We start from the raw sequence: 20647 nt of genomic DNA on the forward strand, positions 1-20647 counted from the left end.
GTCTATTTTATCAAAACCCTGAAATCAGAAGTTCCAACAACAACAAAAATGTAGCAATGCTAAAATAGACTCTGGCTTCTTCTCATTAATGGAGAAATGTGGTTCCAAAACATTTGCTAAAGCTGCAATTCAGCTCAAACTCAGAAATATTATTTGTATTTTTTGTCCTTATTCATACACTTATAATAGTCATCATTTTTATAGAGTGTTGTGCTGTTAATGCAGTGGGAGTTATTATGTGAAGTTCTAATGAAGAAAAAAAAGTAAAGACTGCTTGTTAAAAAAGTTTTTTTAATATATGAGACATCACAACCAGTGACAGACCACCTCAGGGATCTGACCCAGATGAAGAAACTGATCTGGCACACACTTCGACCACAGCAGGTGGACCGTGTAGATGGTTCTCATATGACTGGTGTCTCTATAGAATCCTGAGCTAATATCCAAAGTGTCTCATTAGCAGTTTGAGTCATCAATTAAAGTACAATGTCACTTTTTCTCTATTCTATCATGAACTGCTACACTTCCTGACTAAAACAAACAGAATATTTTAACTTTTATCGCATTTTTAAGTGTAAGTTGGAACAACAAGGGAAGAAATAGGGTTGTCCATTTTTATTGATTGTAATTTAGAATGATCCCACTTTTATAATGATTGACTTTATTTTATTTTATATGAAATCTGAAAATAAGAAAACGACTCAGAGGAAATTCCTTAAGACAAAATTCTCTCAAATTGGGTGTTCTGTGGACTAAGGTGCATCTACTGTGGGGGTCATTGCCATTAAAACATTTGGGAACTGATGTAGACATCCCAGTCTCAGTAGACATATGCACCAATGTCTCCTCTTGCTGGTTGTGTTGACAAATTTGACCAAAATGACCAAACTAAAACTAATGTCATTTCCTGTATATTTGATTTTGGTTCATTTTGTAAATATACAATATATAGTTTTGATTTTTTTTCTTAAGTCAAATTTCTATTTTTATTTCAGTTAACTAAATTGTTTAGTTTTAGTTAACGTAGTAGTAGATGAGAAGATTGATGCCACTCTCACGCTTGTGTGGTAAACACTACAGCCAGCAGTGGGGTGAGCATAGCAGCAGCTGTGAGGTTGGGGGAAACCGCTAACCTGGCTCTCAATTTTGCACCTGCTTTTTGAGAGGTGGAGAATCTCCCACTCAAACACGTATGCTTACAAATTGTGTAAAGGTTTAGTGCCGCAGTGAAAAGCACCACAGATATACAGATATAATACCTGTGTCTTGGTGCAGAAGGCATCTGAAAGATGATGCAAACAACCCTCAGTCTAGCTGTTAGCTGCTGTTCCCAACCGGCCATATCTGCTGTGTAACACAACCTCTTGTCCTGGCTGACCTTAATGGCTTTTGCTATCTGAGTTATAGACCAGTCTGGCACAAGTGTGTGTGTGCCAGGAAAGTGTGTGTGTGTGTGTGTGAGTGTGTGTGTGTGTGTGTGTGTGTGTGTGTGTGAGAGAGAGAATCAGCAAAAGCAACTTAAAGATCTGATTGTGAAACTCCATCTATCACTTTGTCTCGGTTGGTGTGGTACTTAGAATCTTTATCTCAGTCTCTGTTGTGTTTGTTTGAGTGTGTATCTGTCTGTGTGTGTGTGTGTGTGTGTGTGTGTACAAAGTGTGTATACCTGTTGTCTTACCAAAGTGCAAATGTTAAAAAAAAGTTTGTGTGTGTGGAGTAGGTGGAATTGTTTACTGGTGTAGAGAGTGGTGTGTGTGTGTGTGTGTGTGTGTGTGTGTGTGTGTGTGTGTGTGTGTGTGTGTGTGTGTGTTTTTGTGTTTGTGTGTGGGTGGGTGCGTGTGTGTGTGTGTGTGTGTGTGTGTGTGTGTGTGTGTGTGTGTGGTTGACAGGCAGAGAGCATTGTTTCTGTGCTTGCCTGCTGACTGTGCAGAAGGTGAGGCTGACATTGAGTGTCTGACTGAAGGAGAAAAAAGCTTTTCTCTCTCGCTCTTTCTGTTTCTCTTTTTTGTGTGTGGGTCTCTCTCTACCCCTCTCTTCGTCGTCAACATACAAGTCTGTAGCCACAGCTCAGTGCCACATAATAGAGAGTAGGGGAGAGCAAGAGAGGCCATGTTGAGAAACATGAAACAGAGACTGTGAGAGGATGAGGAGAAGGTAGGGCTGATGGAGAGAGAATGTGTGTCGTGGAATATCTGACAGAAATGAAACTAAAGTCAGGACTGGACTAAGGGAAGGCAGACGGGGTAGGGAGAGGAAAGATGGAAAATAGGGAGGAAGAAGGGCGAGAGAGAGCAAGAAAGAAGACAGGGAAGAGGTAAGATAGGGAGGAAAAAAGAAGGAAGGAAAGAGTGAAAACAGGGAGTAGGAAAGTAAGAGAAGACAGAAAACAAAGCAGGGGAGGAGGCGGAACAAAGGAAAGTAACATTTTTTCTTCAGGAAAACAGGAAGGGAGGAAAAAATGAATGACTTGGAGGAGAAAGAAGAGGCAGGAAAGAGGAAAGGAAACAACACAGAGAACAGGGAGACAGAAATGAAGAAAATAATAGAAGACAATGACAAAGGGCTTTGATATAGCAGGAGGAGGGAGAAATCTAGGAACGGAGAGAGGGAAGAAGAGGAGCAATGACTGAGGTGAGAAAGAGTGAACTGAGAGACAGTAGGAGAGGGGGGAGTAATAACAGTCACGACTGCCGCTCCATCAGCCTCGGTGTAATTGAGCAGCGTCCACAGTTCACAATGGCCATAATGAATATTTTATCACTGCTTAAGGGGCATTAACACTAACGGGGTCTTTACAGAACAGGAAACAGCTGCCAACGCTGCTTCATTCAAACACTGAAATTCACTAAAGCAGTCATTAAGTTTTAGTCTACTTAGTCCTGTTCTTATTTTGTTTTTAAGGTTGTATTTAGTGATCATGATTGACTGCTCAACAATACCTCTTGTTACTTGTCTTTTGCTAGATGACCAGTTGTGCATGTTTTAACATCATCTGACAAGCAAATGGCAACAGTTGATGAGCAACAGACATTAATGTTAACATAAACACAGAATAGAAAAGCTTGCTGTCAGCTCTGTTTATTTACAGTTTCCTTGCTGTTCTTTATTGTAATGTTTGATGAAAAGAGCTGCGAGAAGTAGATGAAGAAGAAGTAGGCAAAAGCCTTAATTACAGTGACCTTAAATGATGGTGGAATGACAGTTTTGATGCTAATTTTATTTCCTCATGTTCACCCCAATCATGTCTCCTAGTTCAAAGAAATAGGCTCAAGGCAAGAATATGGCAACAAATCAAACCAAATGTTCAGTCATAGTGATCAGCATGACACTATTTTAATATAATGTGAAAGAGCTGTAGCTCATCTGAACCATCATCCATTTCTTTAAAACATATTAACAATTACAACTGCAGACTTGGTGGATTAGAGGATTGGACTACGCGTATTGACTAGACAGGTCTAGCCTCGGTATCATGTGGGGCCAAAACCCCTGAAACACTCCAACCTGAGAGTACTTCAGAGACTCTCTACATAAATGGAAAATACAGTATGGAGCATGTTGCATCCTCAACCCCTTTTACCAGAGAATAAACACTACACTGTGACCCTTATTCTGACCTACCTTCTCCATGTCTCTCTCTGAGCAGGTAAAGGTGACCTGATAGGGGCGAACCTGTCCTTAGATGACCGAGTGATAAAAACCAATGCGGACGTGAAAGCCCTGACCTACTGTGACCTGCAGTGCGTCAACCTGAAGGGGCTGTATGAGGTGTTGGACCTCTACCCTGAATACTCACACCACTTCATCCAGGACATCCAGCAGGACCTCACATACAACTTGAGGGAGGGACATGAGACACATGTAAGTCCATCAAAGTAGTATTGTTACTGTCTCTGCAGGGTGTCATTACAGTATAGCAGATTTTCACCCAAAAACACACAGAAAAAAGAGCAGCTTAAACTAATTTGACCTTGATTTCATGTCCTAATGCACGCAAAAGTAATTGTGTTTCATGCTGCAAGAGGACAATGATGAGCTCCTCTTGTGATGTTGACCAGAAAAAAAACTTTAGAAAAGGCTAATAGAAAGTAAAGAGAAAACATAACTGAGGTGCTGAGTCTCTCAAAGAAATCCATAAAAAATAAAATCAAATGTAGTTTTTTATAATCATATTTTTCACTCAAATGTTTGTATTGTTTGTCCAATTTATACCATTGTTTAAATAAACTACATAAACCCTGATAACTCCTGATTTATTTTTGTATTAGGAGAAAAATAAAAATCAGAAATTCAGTGTTGATGAATCACTTTATACACACTTGCCAATTCCTATGTATAATGAATCAAAGGTACTATAATAATGTGTGAGAATGAGAGAGATGGTTTAGTGAGAGGAAAGAGAAGGGCAACAAGGGTGGAGTTGGGAGGGTAAGGAATGGACTTTGAGGGCAGCTGGAGAAAGCAAGAGGGGAAAAGCTTTAAAATAAAAAGTGTGTGTGTGTGTGTGTGTGTGTGTGTGTGTGTGAGAGAGAGAGAGAGAGAGAGAGAGAGAGAGAGAGAGAGAGAGAGAGAGAGAGAGAAAGAGGGGGCAAAAATAGCCGGGGCACTTGGAAGAGCTCTGCTGCTGTAATTACAGTCAGGTGTTTCTGTCTCTCCAGCCCAAACACCGCTGGCCCAATTACACACACACACATACACACACACACACACACTACCCGCTGCAGGGCTTTTAGGTGAAGCTAATGTGAAGAGGTGCAGTCCAAATCTCAGGACTGAGTATAGAGTTAGAATGAAGACAGGAGGAAGGAAGTAGCTCAGGATAGAGGATGTGTTTGTGGCTAGGAGGTTGAGATTGCTGTTTGGATATTACTGTATATGCGAACAATGTGTTTTAGGGTGAATTATTTTCTATGATTGGATCACCGCAGGCCATATAGTCATTTATTATATTCTTGTGTCTACTTTGTAAAAAAAAAATGCTGAGCACTGTGAAATAGCTCCTCTGTAATTTAAAGCTGAGAAAAGAAAGGGCAAGTCTTGATTGCTTTGTCCTGCAGTTCATTTACTGTATATTATGTCTCTGGCTCTCTTCCAGGTTAAGGCCAGACTGCCTACAACAGCTCTAGATACTCAGGTAACAGACCACAAACACTGATTGATGTTTAACTTTCTAAAAGGCAACATACCGTACTTTGAGACAGGTACCATTAACTCAAAAGATTTGTTGATACCAGCGATTTAATCAGCTCACAATCTAAAATAATGAAACTCAAATTGACGTTCAACCGCAGATCAATTTTTCTATGAAAAGTCCACAGGGCGACACGGTGTAGACCTCCAACACTGATAATGGACTCAATCACTCTTTTAGACTTAATGATTCTGATGGAGATATATATATATATATATATATATATATATATTTGGTGAGGAGGAGGAAGGGAGGAGGAAGATCAATTCTTCATAGAATGAGTTAGCAGTCATTAAATCCTGGCTGCTCCAGAATAGAGTGCGAAGAAATGCTCTATATGCTGTCAGACTGCCATTTGAATGTTGTGAATCTGAATGTGAGTCACACAAATATAATGATCTGTAGTCAGATATTTTACTAAAAAATCAATTCAGCTGTCGGAAACATTAACCTCACACTGCTGTTGGTTTCCTCCAAGAGAGCTGGGTCATATGCCGCTGATCAATAGGTTACCGTTGACCTTATTTCTGTTAATACCTGATTATATCCTCATCTCGTGGTTGATCTGTGTCCTTGCAATTTAGCCCAACTGCTGCCCCCGTGACAAAAGAGGGCTGTGTTTATTAAGACTGATGTCAGAGTTCAGAAGTGTTGCTTTCATTATTCTGCAGGTCGCAGTTTCAGTCTAAAATGTTGATCTGGGCATTTTTACTGAGCCTTGTCGCCATTAAATTCAGCTGAGTGGTCTGCCCCATGCAATTAGAAATCATTAGTACATACCTATGTATTGAAAACACATCTGTGTACTTCAGGGTCATGGTATTAACTATTCAAATGGAGTTTAGTGTATTCAACATCTCCAGAGGAAGCAGAAAAAACGAGGATGGCACAGAATATCGAGTATTGCGGTTTTTGTTAAAAGAGGCATTTAAGCAAATTTGGCACCATCTAGGCTGATGCTTCAGATGACTCAAATCCACATGAATAGATTTTGATTTCATGTCAGCTCTTTGCTTTTTCTGCAGTTATTTAATCTCCAACAAGTTGTATTTCAAAATGCCCTCAAATCAGAGGTGATTGATATTTGTCACTACTCTCAAACATTTCTTTTCATATATATATATTTTTTATATTTCCAGTCTGGGGTGGGAAGAAACGGACGAGTGGTTCAGGGCTATCCGCCCATCATCGAGGCACAGCAGGAACATGAGGAAGATGATGAGGAGGAGGATGACGAGGCCATGTCTATATCTCTGTCATCGGAGCGGAACCAGGCGGTCAACCTCAGGGACACGGGTGGGAAGTCTCCACTAAGTCGACCCAGCCAGAAGACCACAGGACAGAGTTCCAGGAGGTCTCGGAGGAAGATCCAGGAAATTACTCTCACCACTTTAGACCCTTCCAACCTGAGCCCCAGGTGAATTTGATCACCATTGATTTGTCGGCCTGTGTATGCCTGTGTCTCTGTGACTCAGTGTTATGTCTATTTTTGTCATTCTTTAGCACAGTGCATGTGGTAGAAACTAGGGATGGGCACTTTTGACAAGATGGGTAGTATAACTATGAGAGAGAGTTAAATCAGATACTTTTAAGTTAATTTGATCAGTCAAAGGTAAACTTTTGGCCAGCACCTATACAACCTTCCCTCACGTTATTTAATCAGCAGGAGGAGCAATGAATTATTTAATCAGACCACGCTCTTTTGGAAACATCCAAAGGTTTATGCCAACATCCAGGCACACACTTCTGACCTGCGACATTGCTCTACTAGCTACTACAAGCACAATCTAGCAGTCAAGTGCAGTGGTGTTAGCTAATCACCCCAATTTGGATATAGTTCAAGTTTTAAAAAAATCTATATTATTATATAATTTTATAGTAGGAGAAAAGAGAAAGATTTTGATAGAAAAGTACTCAAAATTTTGTTTCTGATGTCAATTTAGCATCACAGTGAGATACTTAAACAATCTAAACATGGACACAGAATTAGAACTTGGAAAATGTATTTTGAAATCAGTTGAAAAAAGCCAGGATACAGTTAGCCTAACATAGCATAAAGGCTGAAAACGGGAAATAAAAACTAGTGTACAGTAAAATTTAAAACATTATAAGTAAAACCCCAACTTGCTACGTTTACACTTGTATTTTTGTATGGATCCAACAAAAAAGATGTAACATGTTAATCAGTGAGCTTTAGGTCTTTTTTTGGTTTTGACAGAGCCAGGTTAGCTGTCTCCCTTTGTTTCGAGTCTTTATGCTATGCTATGCTATGCTATGCTATGCTATGCTATGCCATGCTATGCTAAACTAAGCTAAGCGGCTTCTAGCTATAGCTTCACACACTGGTATCAATAATCATCTTAGCGAGAAAGTTAATTATTTCCTGTGAAAGAACAACATTTAATCAAATTATTAATTGATAATATTCATTATCATTACATCATCAGTAACAGTCTCTACTTTCCTACACACACACACATCTGTCTCTCTGCAGGATAGTGGATGGAACTGAAGACAGTGAGGGGACGGAGAGTTCCCTGGCTTTCTCCTTCTCTACCACCCGAGGCTGTCCCATCAATGAACCAACCAGTGCCTCAGCATCTGCCACAGGTCCTCCCATCCAACAGTACCCAGCAATTTACCACTCAAATATGACCCAATACCATTTACAATCCCTTTAACTTCCCACATGCTGGCAAATGAGAAATGTTCACATCCAAATCCCTGCAGTATGGTTGTATAATGAGGGTGATTAATGTGAATTTGCACTTTCTGTCAATGCCTGCAGTATTTATCAGCTTCCCTGTTGCAATAACTGCTGGGTGTAAATTCTTAGTTCCTATTTGGCACTTGAAGTGATTTGTAACTTGGTAATTTGTGTCACAGATATGCTGCAGATCAGCACAGCAGAGCTAGCAGCTAAAGCAGAGGAGACCAGAGGACAACTGCGACACCTTGACCAGCAGGTACAGTAGGACTGTGTGTGTGTGTGTGTGTGTGTGTGTGTGTGTATGTGGTAAGAGACAGAGAGAGAGAGACAGACAGGTGGGCTCAAGTAAGCACAAGCCATATGGCTATATCAGCATGTCAGGCACAAGATGGGTGAAAGCGCTGAGAGAAATAATGAAGCAAAAAAGCTGAGACAAAAATAAATAGGCATAAAGAATGACTACTCCAGATGTGCCGTTATAGCTGGTTAATAATGAGGCCACACATAATGGTGTCATTTGTCTACCACACTCATGAGCCTTACAATAAATGTGCCATAGTCTGCTGAAGCTCAGGACCTAAAGTGTTTCTTTTGTATTTGTTTTGTGCCAGGTATTAACAGACCTACTGTGCCATGTCAGTCTCATTGTATAGTATCATTTTTGGATGTTTTATAGACTTAAGTGGTTCATTGTCCAGCTTGAAAATAATCTGTTCACACACACAGCCTCTCGTGCTGTATCCTACGGTTTTGATTGGCGGGTGGCTAAATTGACATTAGACTTTTGGCAGGTGAGGAGGAGTGTTTGCTTCCTCCTGCTAAGCCTCAGTCTGTGTCCTGGGATGTGCAGATAGAGGCAGAGAGAAAGGGAGACATGAAAAAGTGAGGGAAATGAAGAGGAAAAGGGGAAAGGGCAGATAGCTTTATGAGGAGAAACAAAAAGCAAATCAAAGAAGGATGAAAAGGGGAGCGTAAGAGACAATGCTTCAGCACTTTCACAGTTATACACATTGGCTCTGTTGTCCTTTCTGTGTCTCTGTGGGTTACCGGTGTTTGACAGGAAGTCTCTCAGCATGGTGTTGTAGGTTGTTAATCCTCACTTGGATCCATCCACACAGATCACCATAGGAGATGAAAAGGGGGTGTTGGTTTAAACCCTATCTGCTCTCTGCACAAACACAAATACAAGTGACAAATGAGGCCATTGTATGTTATGTGGCACATGCAGGATAGTTCAAAAATGTATTTATTTTTGTGTTCGGTCTGCAACATAGAAAACCAGTCCTCCCCAGTTCTGTAATTCAGTACTGTGGACATTTCCTCATCGTGTTTTTGTTGTTGCATCTCAACTGTAGGTGAAGAGCATCACAAGAAAACATTTTAACACTAGTGAAAAAACATTTTAAAAATGCATGCTAAAAAAATGCAGGCTTGCAGGGGCCTAATTTATTGGTTGACAGTTCCCATTACCTCAGTCAAAATCAAGTAGCAAGGCCCTTTTGAGACCCGTACCCACTCATGTGAATAAAAAAGCACAAACTTCCATTGTAAGGTTAATTTATTTGCTGATTCTGACGTGAACCGCACAAAGGTGGCAGCATTTTAATGAACAACAAATTGTGTGTGAACACAGTAATGAACCAGCTCTGCCTTGGCCTGTGACCTCTTAGCTTTACCCTTTAACTTTATACAACATCTACGCCACTGAAGGGTTTATTCAAGTGGGAGCTGAATAAGGCATTAGTCTTATTATATAGTTAAAGAGAGGCCTAACATGGTGACCTTTGTTCCATGTCATGGAAATCATAACAGCTGCACAGGAGAGCTGGAACAAAGAGAGCTTTGCTTGAACAATCTGAAGAGTTACACTTATAATAATAATAATAAATACAAATAAATTAGAATAGGCAAGAAACATGCAACATTGTGATACACACACATTCAGTACACCACAAATACACTTGAAAATGAAAAATGGGTACACACGCGTATAGTGACCTACTTTAGTAAAGTAGGAAACAACAACTAATACTGAAAGCTCTGAGCAAGTACAAAACAGAATTTTTAAACATTACATAAACTTAACAGCAGCAATAATGTGATGAATGTAACTCCAATATTCACTCTTCCTTTTAAATCTATTTTGGTCTCCACAGACCCAAAAGATTCTGGCTCTTCTGCCTGCTAAATACTCCTCTAGCATTTGGCAACCGGCTAATGTAATAGCTAAATTTTCTGTCTCCTGTTTAGTTCTAACCAGGTAATGTACAGCCTGATGGTGGGTTCTGGAAAAACTTTATCCAGCATCCATCAGCTTTTGTAAGTTGTGGCACCTCTCTCCTTTTCTCCAGCCACAGGCACAACAACCAAAAGCCTAGACTTTCCAGGAGAGTGCTTCAAGATCTTCCCAAGTTGGAAATTAGGCCAGGAAAACTACTTGCATGTTTATAGTAGTACAGTTAGTCCTAACTTCTCTTGGGACCGCTACTTGAAGAGTATCTTAACCATTGTCACATTCAGAGATCATATCATCTGAGCTAGCTTTGTCATTCTCACGCTCCATATTTTTCAGGAGAGCTTAATATGCACCTGAAGCTGCAGTGGTCATCCATGGCTGCCGCTTTGTCTGACCATCTCCACAGACGGTTGTCTCTGGGGTGGGAGTACTGGAATCATGTTGACAGCGTTTCAGATTGGACTGTCCTGTCGCGCTCCGCTTTTTCTATTTTTATCAGTACCAGAGTTTATCAGCCACTCCAGAGAGGGAGAGAGATGGGAGAATTGTGAAAGAGGGAGAGAGAATATTTTTTCTCTGTTAAAATTATTGTCAGGGATTCAGTATGATAGATCAGAGTTATAACAACCTCGGTTTTAAAGGATATCAAGAACGTTCAGAGTATCAACTGATATCTGAGTAAGACAATGAATTTCATCACAATATAATACATTTATGCACTCAGCCTGATCACCTCTTGACGTGTTCACATAGCGACTGGAGCGGTTCCCACCTGGAGTTGTGTGTCCTGCTGAGGGCTGATGTGCATCCAGTAGCACTGATGTGCGTGATTGGCCTGATGAATGGTCATGAGCGCTTTGACTGGCAGAAGCAGATGGCACGTTGGCAGCGCTTCACGGTCGTGCCCTCTATGGACACGCCACGTGCAGAGAGCAACTAATCACCAGCCCCCCCTCATCAGTGTAATGACCAATTATAGCAGCACGATGTTACATGCAAAATGGCAGGCAGCAGACAGAAATATTTTGACCCAAAATAAATGACTGACCTGAAAATACCAAATTCATAATGATGTGCTGTATATCCTGGGGCCTTTTGTTCCTGGTAATCTGTGAGTGTTTCCTGGAAAGTTTGTCTTTATTACATTGAAAAGTCAACTACATGGCAGCAACTTCATTTTGAGAGTTATAAGCATAGAGGCAATGAGGTTTGGATACCAGAAGTGGTGACAGAATCAAACGCCTCAAGCAATGAGAGGAATACTGGTGAGTTCATTGTGTTACTAGGAAAGCAAGTGTGCTGATACCTGTTGCTTTATTTTGATAATCTACTAGACCATTATTTATTTAAGATGTTATCCTGATTTAAGGCCTGGTTGAATTGTCAAGATGTGCGGTTTCCTCAGTATAAGCAAGTACAGTTCATTACTACAGTAAATACTTAATATGAGAGTAATTGGTGTGTCTTTTTACAGTGCAGCCAAACAAACTAAACAAGATACAAAGTATCTGTCAAAATTTAATTGCAACCACAATCCGAACAGCAGGGCATAGTGAAGTCCCTTAGTAAATGATAAATGGTAAATTAAAAATGTTTTTTTTTTAAATGCAGAAAATCCCCATGACTAGTTTTATAGATGCATTTATGATGAATGATCATAGTTAGTGCAAACTTCTTTTGCCAGTTGGATGCTTATAAGCAGTGACAGTAGGAAAGTTTGCATTGGCAGTAAATTAAAACAGCTCTTACACTGTGTGAAGAGAGCGAACAGTAAACAGTGAGGCTGTTATCAATGAGATAAAATGGTTGCCGGATTACATGCATGCATCATTTCCTGTGAATCTTTCGAGCATAGGTAAGCAAATTAAATCCAGTGCAGGAATGGCGGACTCTGCCACCACAATACACTACATATTATGCCACACCCAATCACATTTTTCTTCCTCTTTAACACTAAATATGATTTGTGTTTGTGTCTTTAGGTGAGCACCCTTGGGAGGGAAGTGGCTGACCTTGGACGAGTCATGAAGAGAATGGCCCAACTCATGGAGACCCTCATGTCATCAGTGCCACAACCTACATTAGTCTGCCCCACACACTACTCTCCAGCACACCACACATATCTGCCCCATCCTAACCCTCCTCAGTCTTACCCTTCACCATCTTCTTCTCAGACTGCCTCCATCTGGATGGACACACCCATGTCATTGCCCTCTTCTCCCCTCATTATTCCTCAGCAACCTGGTACGATATGCCACAATGACTCCCTTACACACCGACCCCAGGACCTGCAGCTGGGGTATCCTGCTATCCCCAGCTCAACTTTACCTCCAACTCCCAACTCATCTGCCCTTCAAGAGCCTCACCTGCCTTCCTCACCCCTCAGCTCACCAGAGACTTCCCACTACAAAGACGGGGTTCCTGGCTCCATCAGGTCGGGGCTACACAGTCCACCCCTGCAAGACGGGGGAGATGAGGGCCCTCATCAGAGCTCTGGGTGTTCTTCACCAACTGGACTTGGGGGAACCTACCACAGCACGACCAGGGGTTTGTAGCAGCCCTCCAGCTGAACTTTCCTGGACTCTGCAGGACTTTTTCCAGGATATTTTTTGGGATATGTTCCTGACCTACAGATCAAACTGATCAACTGGGGTCCCCCATATCACTGGAGGACGTTTGCAGGGATGCAACTCAGTTTCTTTTTGTTTTAAAGGCACGTGTTTAAAAATCATGTTGCATGAAAACAAGTACAGAAGGTTTAGGTGTGTTAGCTTTACCTTATAGAAACGTAGTGTTGTTAGACAGGATGTAGAGGTTTGGGTCAGTTGTGGAGCTGTATGATGTCAGCTCCCTGGGCACAGCTCACCCCCAACCCGCTACCCCTCCCACCTTTAGGCGGGATTGTGCCATAATGGAGGACAAGAGGGATATGGAAGAGGGAGAAAGTTCTTTTCTGTCCTCTCTTTTTTCCCCCTGGCTAGTGATAGTTTCAGGTCGGCTGGGCTGGTTGGAGGATGTGAAAGCATTGTGAGTGGTGGGCTTTGGAGACAAGGAGGGGAGGGCTGGGAGCCGTTAATGTCCTTCCCCCAACCCCCTATCTTTGCTATTTCCTCTCCTTTTAAACCTTCTTTCCTTGCTCAGTCAACCCATGCCTGATGTTCTGAATTGTGTGGACCAGTGTGTAGCTGGTTGGGGCTGGTCGCACTGGGAGCACAGAATGGTGTGAGAATAGAGAGGGGTCGTATTGTGCTCTTTGCCGCTGGCCCTCAGGGAAGGGGAGGTGGAGGATGGAGGAAGTTGGTTATGGAGGTGGTGGGGGGGTATGTTATGCCTCAGGCACCACAGCCCCTGCTGTCGTCTGTCACACTGAGCACAGGGACTCTTTCTCTCTCTCTGTTTCTCCTTTCCAGTGTTTATCTCCACACACCTACCACTCTCTCTCTCTCTCTCTCCCTCCTTCTTTCTCTTTCTCTTGCTCTCTGCATGCCTTTCCGAGCCTTTTGAGTAGTGCCTGTAGACACACATTAACATGCTGCATGTCACCCTGTGGAAATCCAGCTTGCCATTTATCTATCTATTTAAAGGAAACACAGTTCAGTCTTTTAATAGCTGAACATGGCATTTACTGATGCATATTTATTGGATGTTGGCTCAGTTTAAACAACTGGGTAATTTTAGCACAAGGTAGTCGCCCCTGTTGTGAAGTGGCCTGGAGCAAACCGCCAATACTAAATTGGTTCATGATCCACGATGTAGGCCATTGATCCCTGATTGTCACCCAGGGTTATCAGCTCTGAGATCCATTTTCTCGGCTGTTCAGAGCAAAGGCAATATTCCCACATAAAAGCACAATAAGGAAATAAAGACGCTTTTATATTTCTATGAATGTATCATTACTAAAGATGTATTTTTTTACCTCAAAGAATGCAAGAGTGTGGGATAGCAGTAAATGATGCTACTATATATGAGGTTATGGCAGTGCTGTTTGCTGGTACCAGCCAATGCAATCTTTAACCAGGAAAAAGGTCCTAACTCTCGTCCCGGCAGATCTACTGTTCTCTTTTGAATTCATGTAGGTTTGACTCTGCTTCTCTGCAAATGGAATGTACTGTAATCAAACATCTTTTTTCCCTTAACATTTTGATATTTATTAGATACAAAAAAACTGTTATGCTAATAAACGACAAATACGACTGTTATGTCCCGGCTTTTTTTTCTGGTTTTTGTTCAATGTTCACAGAAACATTTTATCAATGCTGGGAAGAGGTTATTAGAGGTCATCACAACCAGGAAATCTTCTTTTTCCCCAAAACAAATATACTTTAATACATTAATTGATGATTATGGAAGGCCTTAATGTTTAATTTTGTGTTTTGGAAGTCAGTCGATAAAGTGACATTTTAACAGTCTCATTTGTACGAGTATTATTTATTTTTTGGGAAATTACGAGAATAAAGTCATAATATTACGAGAAAAAAGTCGTAATGTTACGAGAATAAAGTCGTAATAATATGAGAATAATGTAATAATAATACAAGAAAAAAAGTTGTTTTAATGAGAAAAAAGCTTCGATAGAGTTATTGTATTGTATTGTATTACTTTATTAATCCCACAACGGGGAAATTTCCTTGTCACAGCAGCAATTACTTGAAATAAATAAATACAGATGTAAAAAACTATGATAAAAACTAAACTATGAGTATGGTGGTAATTTGAAATCTGAAAAAAAAAAGACCTTTGGAACCTCTCCTTCTTACACCGTGGGTGTAAAAGTCTGCTGCTGAAGGAGCTACTCAGGGACCCCACAGTGTCATGCAGGGGGTGAGAGGTATTGTCCATGATGGAAGTCAGCTTTAGTAACATCTTCCTTTCACCCACTTCCTCAGTGGAGTCCAGAAGACAGTCCAGGACAGAGCTTGCTCTCCTGATCAGTTTATTGAGTCTCTTCCTATCCCTGTCCGTACTGCCCCCTCTCCAGCAGACCACAGCATAGAAGATGGCTGAAGCAACCACAGAGTCATATAAAGTCTTAAGGAGAGCCCTGCTTACTCCGAAGGACCTAAGTCTCCTCAGCAGGTGGAGGCGAATCTGGCCCTTCTTGTAGAGAGCATGGGTGTTGTCAGTCCAGTCCAGTTTTTTGTTGAGGGGAACACCCAGGAATTTATAATTATCTACCACCTCAATGTCCAATCCCTGGATGTTAACCAGGGTGAAGTGGGATGTTTTCCTCTTGAAGTTAACGATCATCTCCTTCATCTTGCTAGTATTTAACTGAAGGTGGTTGAGCTCACACCAGCTGACAAAGTCCCTGATAACAGTCCTGTATTCCAGTTCGTTCCCCTCAGAAATGCATCCAACAATGGCTGTGTCATCTGAGAACTTCTGGATATGGCAGAGTGTGGAGTTGTGGGTAAAGTCTGAGGTGTAAAGGGTGAAGAGAAAGGGAGAGAGCACCGTACCCTGAGGGGCACTTGTGTTGCAGAGCACAACGTCAGACACACAATGTTGGAGCCTCACATACTGTGGTCTGTTAGTGAGATAGTCTATTGTCCATGCAGCCAGGTGTTGGTCCACTCCCACACTTTCGATCTTCACTCTGAGCAGTGACGGCTGGATAGCGTTGAAAGCACTGGAGAAGTCAAAAAACATGACCCTCACCGTGCTCCCGCTGTCCTCCAGGTGTAACAGGGATCTGTGCAGCAGGTAGATTACTGCGTCGTCTACCCCAATACCAGGCTGGTAAGCAATCTGCAGGGGGTCCAGCTGTGTGGTTAGCCTCCTTGGAACGCGGTGTCTTCGGTAACGGGACCACACAGGAGGTCTTCAACAGGGCTGGGACTTTCTCCAGACTCAGGCTCAGATTGAACAAGCGCATGATCACACCGCAGAGCTGGTCTGCACAATCTCTAAGCAGTCTTTGGCTGATGCCGTTCGGGCCCGGGGCCTTCCTTACCTTGATCTTCTTAAGTTGACACCTCACCTGATCAACTGTTAAGGCCCAGACACACCAACCTGATTATCAGCCATGGACGTCGTCGGACAGTCGGGCGAGGTCGGTGACTCGAGTTGGTTCAGTGTGTCCTGTGCAGTCGTCAGTCGGCGTCGACGTTCATTTTGGTCGATTCGACATGTAGAATCGGCCAGTGGCCGTCGGCCTCAATGACCAATCTGATTGGTGGAGTGCTAGCCCTTGACTAGTGCACAAGAAAACCGGAAGTGATGATGGTAAACATACTACGCCAACGCCAGTATCTTGTTATTATTAGCCATCGTATTATCCGTTCAGTGAATAATGACAATAACGATCCTTCTTGACTACTATCAACACTCTCTGATGAAAACAATGACTGACGACAGCGTGCTCTTTGTTTACTAGGTCTAGAGTGATCCGTCATTTCCGATTTTCTTTTTTTTTTGGGCGACAACACAGATTAGCGCCGCCTGCTGTTATGGGGACGTAGGATGCCTTGCGCACGTGCGCGAGCTCCAGTCGGCCTCGGTTTGGTTTGTTCGGAGGCACTTTTTTGACCGACTCGGGGAGACAGGAGCCGACTGGTCAGTCCGACTGCTTTTCTGCCGACGGTCGGCCGTCGGGTTGGTGTGTCCTGGCCTTTATCGAGAGGGGGGTGGGGGATGACTGGGGTGGGGGTATGGTGGGTGGTGAAAGTCTCAGGGGGAGTGAGAGGGGGGTGGTGAACTGGTGAGGGGTGGGGGGGTGGACTGGTGGAGGTCAGGTGTTGAAGTTGGCAGGCTGAGTGGCGGAGGGGCAGGGGGAGCTTGCCAGGGAAATTGTGAAGTGGGAGCAGGGTGGGTGAGGGAGGGAGAGGAGGCAGAATCAAATCTGTTAAAAAAAATATGAAGTTCATCTGCCCAGTCCTTGTCCCCACTGGTTTGGTTTCTTCCCACTCCTTTTCCATGGTCTAAGATGTTCTGCAGGCCTCTCCAAACATCCCTGGCGTTGTTTTGTTCCAGCCGCATCTCCAGTTTCCTCCTGTAGCTGTCCTTTAAGATCTGACGTGACCAGCTCAACCAAACAGCAGCCTCAGCCTGAGCCCAGCAGCCGCTGTTTGTCTCAGTCATACCGAAACAGGTAAGCTAGCGTATTGATAATTTCGTCGTTAAACAGTTTTGCTGGCTGAGCCAACAGGCTGACAGTTCTCATAAAATCACTACTTTATTCTCGTAATGTTACGACTTTATTCTCATAGACCTAATATTATGACTTTATTCTCTTAATATTATGACTTTATTCTCATAATCCACCCCCCAAAAAATAAATATTTTTTTCTCTTAGTATGGCCCTAATACTCCGTCGTACATTTGTGTAAATTTCAAAGTTAAATTAATTTCTTGATCAGCTTTATGGACCTGGCTAAAATAAAAATAGAAATGACCCGATGAATTGGCTAAAAGCCTATTTGTCCAGCAAATTTAATTTAAAAAATGTTTTACTGTATCTTGGTGACATTCTTATAAATTAATGGGTGAATGCATAATGTCCATGGATTACAGCTAAACCAGGTATAAATTATGCTATGCCACATCAAAACTTCAAAGTCTACAGCCATATTAGCAGCTCTGTGAGGCTTGTACTTAACATGCTCACAATGATTACATATACTGTCAATGATTTTAACGTGGTGATGTTTAGCAGGTAGGATGTTTGCCATGGTCACCATCTAAGTTTAGCATAATGACAGTAGTGGAAGAGATTGGGGATCTCCAGCGTCATTACAATTCATGCTGTGGGAGGTGTGAATGTGTGTGCAGAATTTTATGGAAATCCATCCAGTAGTGGTGAACTGACATACTGACATTGTCATCCCTAGAGCCATACTGCGAGTATGGTTACAAGCATACAGATCATCATCAGCATACTGGATTTTTTGGCCTGACAAAAACACACAGACATCTTTAAGCATCTAAGACTGGTTCAGTGTAAAAAAAAAGTGTCTAAAATATAGCCCCTTGTGTGGTTCATACAACCAAAAATGAATGCTGTATACTGTTGTGAATTTTGAATCATATCAGCTTGTACCATAGCATATTGAGTAACACTGTGTAAGACAAATATTCCTTTGTTTTGAATTGTTCTTGCCCTCTTCATACACCAACACCAAAATACACAAACACACAAAGTTAATAATGCCAGATCTCTGACTGTTGCTTCTCTACACTCTGTTTATAATAGTAGTGTGTATTTGTTTTGTGTATGCATGTGTGTGTCTGTCTTTTATAAGCTGCTGCTACGGTTCATCTGAGGTGAAAGCATGGCAATCGTCATGTCCCTCTGGTGACGTGGGCGGGGGTGAAAACTGAGTAAGTATGCGTGCTGAGGATCACATTGACACATCTGTCATAGGTCCAGCTGCTCTCACCTGGCGAGGGGCCGCTCCACTGTGTGTGTGTGTGTGTGTGTGTGTGTGTGTGTCTGTCTTAGGAAATGGAGTACATGGGTTCAGCAGGGATGCAATCGAGATATACTTCCTGGGTATTTATGAAGGAGGTAACATTACAACTGTGTCAAGGTGTGTGTGTGTGTGTGTGTGTGTGTGTGTGTGTGTGTGTGTGTGTGTGTGTTTATGAATGCATGATTTTAGAGAGGCCAATGATGTGAGTGGTCAAAATAGTCCCCACTTAGACAATTTCTTTCTCTGTTTTACTGAGAAGGGATGTGCAGGTGGGTGGGGTGTGTTTGCTCTGAGGCTGATTATTTGTGTATTTAGCGGTGCCTCCAGCACATCTGTGGGAATGTTGTTATTTAGCCTGGGGTCTTGAAGACCCATCCATATTTAATGGTGTGCAGACAATCCCATCCTGGCTGTTTATGCATCGTTTTATCCACCTGCTAGCAAACTCATCTTTTATTCACTGCTTCCCAAAATCTGTCATTAGCAAAACTGAGGCCCATCTGCCTTCCTCCTTTGCACTTTTACTTTCCTCTTCGCAACCACTTATAATTTTTGATTAAAGTTGCGTCTGAGTCAGAGGGATGCAGAGGATGATAGAATAGCGACGGAAATGGGTAAAGTGTCACACAAATGCTGACAGGAGAAAAGGATTGTTAAAAGAAGTGGGATTTAGACTAATGATGTATGAGTATTCATCTTTATACTTAACATACATTTGACACTGTTTATAATTCCCTCTGCTGCTTGTGTGTCTATTTTATCCACTCTTTTCACATTGTTTAATTATGGCCCTGACCCAAATACAGCAACTATTCATCCCTGTCCACTCTTTTCATCTGAACACACACAGAAATGCTGTGTGAGCATGCACACACACAGACACACACACACACACATTCACTTTTCCATTCAAATGAGCACTTTATCCCAGTGAAAAGAGCCTCTTCACTTCCCTCGCCCCAGATTTCAGTACTGAAAAACACCATCGCTGTGCAGGAGGTGAGAAATTCTCTCTCAGGTAATAAAAATCTGTCCATTTCTCTCCTTTCATCTCCACGGACATAATGGAGATATGCTGAAATCTGCCAGCTGTGGTGTGGTTCTTCCATTCAGCCCTTGCTGAGATCTGAGGCTGCCTGCTAAAGAAAGGAGGCCGAGGTGTGTGCTGAACCAAGGACACAATATGATTGTGGTTGAATGTGTGTGGTCTGACTGTGTGTGTTACTCGTTATGTATACGTCCAGATACATCGAGTACAGTGCCTGTATGCAAATATAAGAGCACACGTATATAAAATATGGAGAAAGCTCTCCACACAAGGGCTTAACATTTATCCGTTCCACTCTGAGTGAGACAGCCGCCGCTACTGCACATCCAAATGGTTATATTTGCATTGGTGTTAAGGTAGGAAGGGAGGGGGGAAGCTTGCAGGACATCTTGTGTGTTTGATAAATGAGTCTGAGCTGCTCCCCTGGGTGCTATGGTACAAGTGCTGGTGGTGGTAGTGGGAGGGGTGGCAGAACAATGCACAAGTGGAGATTAATGGTGGTTTCTTCTCTTGGAAGTCTTGCTATGCCCATCAAGAGAGGATGCTGCAAAGGCTGGTAAATTACCTCTTTTGTTGCTCACCTGTCAGAGAATAGTCTGGCATTTTAAAGCAGCAGATAGGAGGATCATCACCATGTAGAGCTCTTGCTAAATAGTTGTCTTCCATTGTGTTGATGTAACAGTGATGTAAAGGTCCCTGTTAAAAAGTCTGAACTAAAATGCTCACTCATTTATTGAAGAAGACAGTACCTTTCAGTTCTGTTGCGAGTTTTCAAGGATAACTTGCCAAAAATTGCCATTACAAAATAAACCAAAGTCCCACGGCTTTTCTTTTTATCCATCTAATCAGAGACAGGTCAAACTGCTAAATTACCTGATGATAGCAGCAGGGTGCTGTCTTTGCATGACTGTTCTTGTCTGTGAGTTCATAGTCTTCTAAGCATCTGCTTTTTCAGCTGCCTGGATGTCTAAACCTCAAATTATCTCAAGTCTTAAGTCTTTTTCATGGCTGCCTTACGCACATATATATCAATATGTGTCATATGAATGTT

The 20647-nt window shown here is 42.2% G+C and overlaps 1 protein-coding gene across 2 annotated transcripts in view; it reads left to right on the top strand.

Annotated features, from left to right (window-relative positions):
* Positions 1-14330, top strand: part of kcnh8 (potassium voltage-gated channel, subfamily H (eag-related), member 8) — a 63930-nt gene extending 49600 nt beyond the window's left edge. For both annotated transcript variants that reach the window (XM_051391642.1, XM_051391641.1), the window contains exons 11-16: positions 3647-3861; positions 5096-5134; positions 6331-6608; positions 7686-7801; positions 8078-8157; positions 12120-14330. In XM_051391642.1, the coding sequence (XP_051247602.1) occupies positions 3647-3861; positions 5096-5134; positions 6331-6608; positions 7686-7801; positions 8078-8157; positions 12120-12692 (1301 nt within the window). In that variant the 3' untranslated portion in view covers positions 12693-14330. The remainder of the gene's footprint in view (positions 1-3646; positions 3862-5095; positions 5135-6330; positions 6609-7685; positions 7802-8077; positions 8158-12119) is intronic.
* The last annotated feature ends 6317 nt before the right edge of the window (positions 14331-20647 follow it).

This window comes from Dicentrarchus labrax, unplaced genomic scaffold (genome assembly GCF_905237075.1).
Source record: "Dicentrarchus labrax unplaced genomic scaffold, dlabrax2021, whole genome shotgun sequence".
NCBI lineage: Eukaryota > Metazoa > Chordata > Actinopteri > Moronidae > Dicentrarchus > Dicentrarchus labrax.